Genomic DNA, 4,555 nt, shown 5'->3' on the forward strand with positions numbered 1-4,555 from the left:
CGTATTTAATTTCCATAGCTTCGTTTTGCTTTTTTCTTTTTAAATTTGCTGTTTTACCCTAACCCTAACCCTATCACTGATAGAATTGTTTCAGAATCGTTTGTTTATGTAGTCGGCACTTAATGTATATCGGCTGAATGGACGTCAGTGATTGGTTGAAACTACAGAAATACGACAACTTTAACATGGAATAACTTAGGGATTTCTTTTTTTTTTAAGAAGACTAAGAGAAAAAGATGTTTTATATGACACATTCTACCAGTGTTCCAAGTTTCAAAGTGTTTCGTTAATGAAAAATGTGGCCCCCGTTTTAAAAAAGATCTGAAAATATGTATCTCACCTGCTTTAAGCCTGAGAAATAGGAGATAAGCCCATGAAGGTCTATGAATGGAAAGAAAATATGTGACCTGTTACTTTCAATATGTTATCTATGAGTGAACTGAGTCTGACATTGCACAAGGGTGAGTAAGAAAGTTAAGCAATTTTTAATTGTATTACTTTTTGACTCTTGTATGTATGGGGGTGAACTGAAAAATAATGTAAACAAGCATCGCATTACTTTCTGACTGACCATTTTAATAATGTGCCTCTATCTAAATTGAATCTTAATGAATCTATGTATAAACTGTGTTCGACACTTCTGTGAATAGCTGATGTTTCAGTGATTCACCCATAGGATATGAATAAAGAATAAAACCTTTGCACTTACTTCACGTTGAAGATATTCCATTTTAACCAGTAGGACAGTAGGTTGTCTGAAGTTGTCTGTTTTTAGAATGACTATTTCCTGTACAATACCATTTACTGATGTTACAGCTCTGTTGATGAAACTCTGCAGTGGAAATGAGACAATATGTGCTAAATGTCTGAAATATAACATTTTGACTTCTGTTTTGTTCCATCAAACCCATACAATATTTATCTATTGGAATTTTTTTCTCATTTTGCCAATTTACATATTATTATTATTTCAACCAAGCAGTGCCTTGGATGTGTGTACAGTGTTGATTTGATATATTGAGTCATCCCATAAATAATGTGTTTTTTTTTCAATTGCAGTGAGCTGGCAGAAACGCTAGCACGCCGGGCAAAATGCTTAGCGGTATTTTGTCTGCCACTGCGTTCTAAGTTCAAATTCCGCCGAGGTCGACTTTGCCTTTCATCCTTTCGGGGTCGATAAATTAAGTACCAGTTACGCACTGGGGTCGATATAATCGACTTAATCCGTTTGTCTGTTCTTGTTTGTCCCCTCTGTGTGTAGCCCCTTGTGGGCAGTAAAGAAATAGGTATTTTGTCTGTCATTATGTTCTGAGTTCAAATTCCGCCGAGGTCGTCTTTGCCTTTCCTCCTTCCTGGGTCAATGAATTAAGTACCAGTTGCGCACTGGGGTTGATCTAATTAACTGGTTTCCTCCCCACAATTTTCAGGCCTTGTGCCTAGAGTAGAAAAGAATTGCACGAACTAAAAGTCGGAGGGGGACAGGATGAACTAACTGCATCAACTTGTTATAAAAGCGGGTAACAATTTTACATTGTCCTTATTCTTAGAACAAGTTTTAAAAGTTTGATTTTAACAGTTATCTTTTCAAAGCTATAATGGAAGTGACAAAGGAGCATATTTGGCCATATTTTGCTTTATGAGTTCAATAAAGGCAACAACTCAACAGAAAGTGTGAGGAACATTAATGAAATATATGGAGATCATATAATAAGTGTAAACCAGTTTGAATGGTGGTTCCTGAAATTCTGAGCCAGAAACTACAGCTTAGAAGATGAGCCTTGTCCTGGAAGAGCTGTGGAGCTCAATGAAGATGTCCTGCAAACCCTGGTGGGAACAGTTTGAATGGGAAACGATGCCCCACCCACCATATTCACCAGACATTGCCCCATCTGATTATCAATTTGGTGCTGGTCATCAAAATCATTTGGACAGAAAAAATATGAATTTTGTAGACAAGGTCAGAACAGTACTAATCGACTGGCACTCCCTCCCCCAAAATTTCGGGCCTCATGCCTAAGTAGAAAAGAATATTAACTTTATTCTAAGGTGGTGGGCTGGCAGAGTTATCAGCATGCCAGCTGAAATGCTTAACAGTAATTTATCTGTTTTTATGTTCTGAGTTCAAATTCTGCCAAGGTCAATAAATTAAGTACTAATTGAGCATTGGGGTCGATCTAACCAACTTAGCTCCTTCCCTGAAACTGCTGGCTTTGTGCCAAAATTTGAAATCAATATTAACTTTATTGAAGTAATATTTACTTTATTGAAGACAAGCTGGCCGAATTGTTAGCACACCAGGCAAAATACTTAGCAGTATTCTATCCATCTTTACGTTCTGAGTTTCAATTCTGCTGAGGTTAACTTTGCCTTTCATCCTTTTGGTTTCGGTGCTGATAAAATAAGTATCAGTAGCACACTGGAGTTGATGTAACTAATTTATCCTTTTCCCTGAAATTACTGGCCTTGTAACAAAAAATTTGAAATCAATATCAACTTTATTCTAATTAAAAAACAAAAAAGAAGCAGAACTGCTGGAGTAAATTCTAGATTTCAAGACACAGGTATCGTGGCCTGAAATAACCAATAATCAGTTCAATAATATTTTTAAAATTGAGTTCAGTCCAAAAATATTAGATCCATCTAATAATTTAAATTTCTTCACCTGTGAATTGTAATCTTCTGGCCAGTTTGTGTAATGGATATCTGATTTGGCAATTAATAATATCAAGAAAAAAATACACTGTTTTTGGAAGTGGGATTCAAGGCATGGTAGAATGGAAGTTCTTGTACAAGTATTTTTTTTGCTTGAATGTTATCAGCATCATGGAATGGTGTTTAGTTTGTGTTTCATCCTTTCCAAGTCAATAAATAAGCATATGCTTCATCTTTTCTCCTTCTCCTCCTCTCTCTCTCTCTATATATTTATACACACCCATATGGATTGATGGATAGATAAATAGACAGATAACTAGATATAGCTAATATGTCTTTATATAAAAATAAGAGTGCAAAGTGTTTATATATCTGTATGATCATGAACACATGTATGTGTATTTGTTAGTGTGTGTGTACGTACAGATATACAGGTATGTGTGATTAACTAACCTTTATCCAATATTTCTGTGAATGTACCTTGAACATGTCAATTCCAAAAAGGTATGAGACTTCAATGAAATGGTCAAATGGAGGCAGTTCTAAGACACTAACTTCAGCCAAACTCAACAATTGTCCGAGATGGTTCACAAATCGCTCTTTCAAAGGCAGAACATTACTGAAGATATGTTGGTCTAAAACCTGAAGGTATACAACATAGTCCATGGTACACATTGTTGGTATAGTTTAGAATAGAATATTACCAAAGATATGTTAAACTTTTATTCCTTTATTCATGTACTGGTTTCAGTCATTCGACTACAATCTTACTTGAATGCACCCTTCAAAGGTTTTTAATCCCACTGCGTGGCACCTCGGGCAAGTGTCTTCTACTATAGCCTTGAGCCGACCAAAGCCTTGTGAGTGGATTTGGTAGACGGAAACTGAAAGAAGTTCGTCGTATATATGTATGTATGTGTGTATATGTTTCTGTGACTGTCTTTGTCCCCCCAACATCGCTTGACAACTGATGCTGGTGTGTTTACGTCCCCGTAACTTAGCGGTTCGACAAAAGAGACCGATATAATAAATACTAGGCTTACAAAGAATAAGTCCTGGGGTCGATTTGCTCGACTAAAGGCGGTGCTTCAGCATGACCACAGTCAAATGACTGAAACAAGTAAAAAAGTACAAGAGACTATGTCCCACGAATGAACTATTTTGTATGTATAGTTAAGTAGGGGTTAACTTACTAAATCTTTAGAGTGAAAAGCATAAATAATAAATAAAATTACTGTCATAACGAAGAGAAAAATTGTCAATGCCAATGATAATTTTTGTGAAGAAAGGCAAGGGAGACAATTTTGATTGAATTTCTTACCTGAAATTTGAATAGGCTTGCCTTACTGTAAAGAGTAGCAACAACATCAGCATCAACATCATTGACTGCCGTCATCACGTTAGTCGTCAACACATTCCTGGAAGAATCATACCTCAGTGGTGGATCATAATAATAATATCAAGGGCACTCAGAGAGTGCAAACCTCCACCAAAGCAACACCAACGTCCTCTCAACTATTAGCCAGAGATGATTTTTAAAAAGAGAATATCTGAAATAAACTTGATTGCTCTCACAAACAAGAATACTGAAAATGAAACCGATCGCTCTCAAAAATGAAGTTAAAAAACAGGAAAAATAATCCAGAATCCTTGTCCGGTGCCAGATCAATCCCAAAATCTAATCGGTTCGTGCCAGTTACGAGGCCAAACATCCCTGAAAGTTTCATCCAAATCCACCCAGCGGCTCTTGAGATATTTTGTCTACGGACAAACAAACAAACACTACTGAAAACAATACCCCCGCCTGTGCTAAGGCGGAAGTAATAATGATCATCATCACTGTTATCACTAATGTTACTACCATCACCAGATAACTTTAATAATAATAATAATAATAATAATA

At 36.2% G+C, this 4,555-nt stretch overlaps 2 protein-coding genes across 2 annotated transcripts in view; one reads left to right on the forward strand and one right to left on the reverse strand.

Annotated features, from left to right (window-relative positions):
• Nucleotides 1–4,555, reverse strand: part of LOC106878138 (uncharacterized) — a 51,744-nt gene that overhangs the window by 24,977 nt on the left and 22,212 nt on the right. Inside the window, exons 7-9 of the mRNA XM_052969442.1 lie at nucleotides 3,974–4,070; nucleotides 3,106–3,294; nucleotides 710–832 (exon numbers count right to left, since the gene is read on the reverse strand). Coding sequence (XP_052825402.1) covers nucleotides 710–832; nucleotides 3,106–3,294; nucleotides 3,974–4,070 — 409 coding nt within the window. The remainder of the gene's footprint in view (nucleotides 1–709; nucleotides 833–3,105; nucleotides 3,295–3,973; nucleotides 4,071–4,555) is intronic.
• LOC106878150 (cyanocobalamin reductase / alkylcobalamin dealkylase) overlaps nucleotides 182–4,555 on the forward strand; it is a 42,754-nt gene continuing 38,380 nt past the window's right edge. Inside the window, exon 1 of the mRNA XM_014927282.2 lies at nucleotides 182–461. The gene's annotated coding sequence lies outside the window, so the exon portion shown is untranslated. The remainder of the gene's footprint in view (nucleotides 462–4,555) is intronic.

The sequence above is a fragment of the Octopus bimaculoides genome, chromosome 7 (assembly GCF_001194135.2).
Source record: "Octopus bimaculoides isolate UCB-OBI-ISO-001 chromosome 7, ASM119413v2, whole genome shotgun sequence".
In the NCBI taxonomy this organism is placed as follows: domain Eukaryota; kingdom Metazoa; phylum Mollusca; class Cephalopoda; order Octopoda; family Octopodidae; genus Octopus; species Octopus bimaculoides.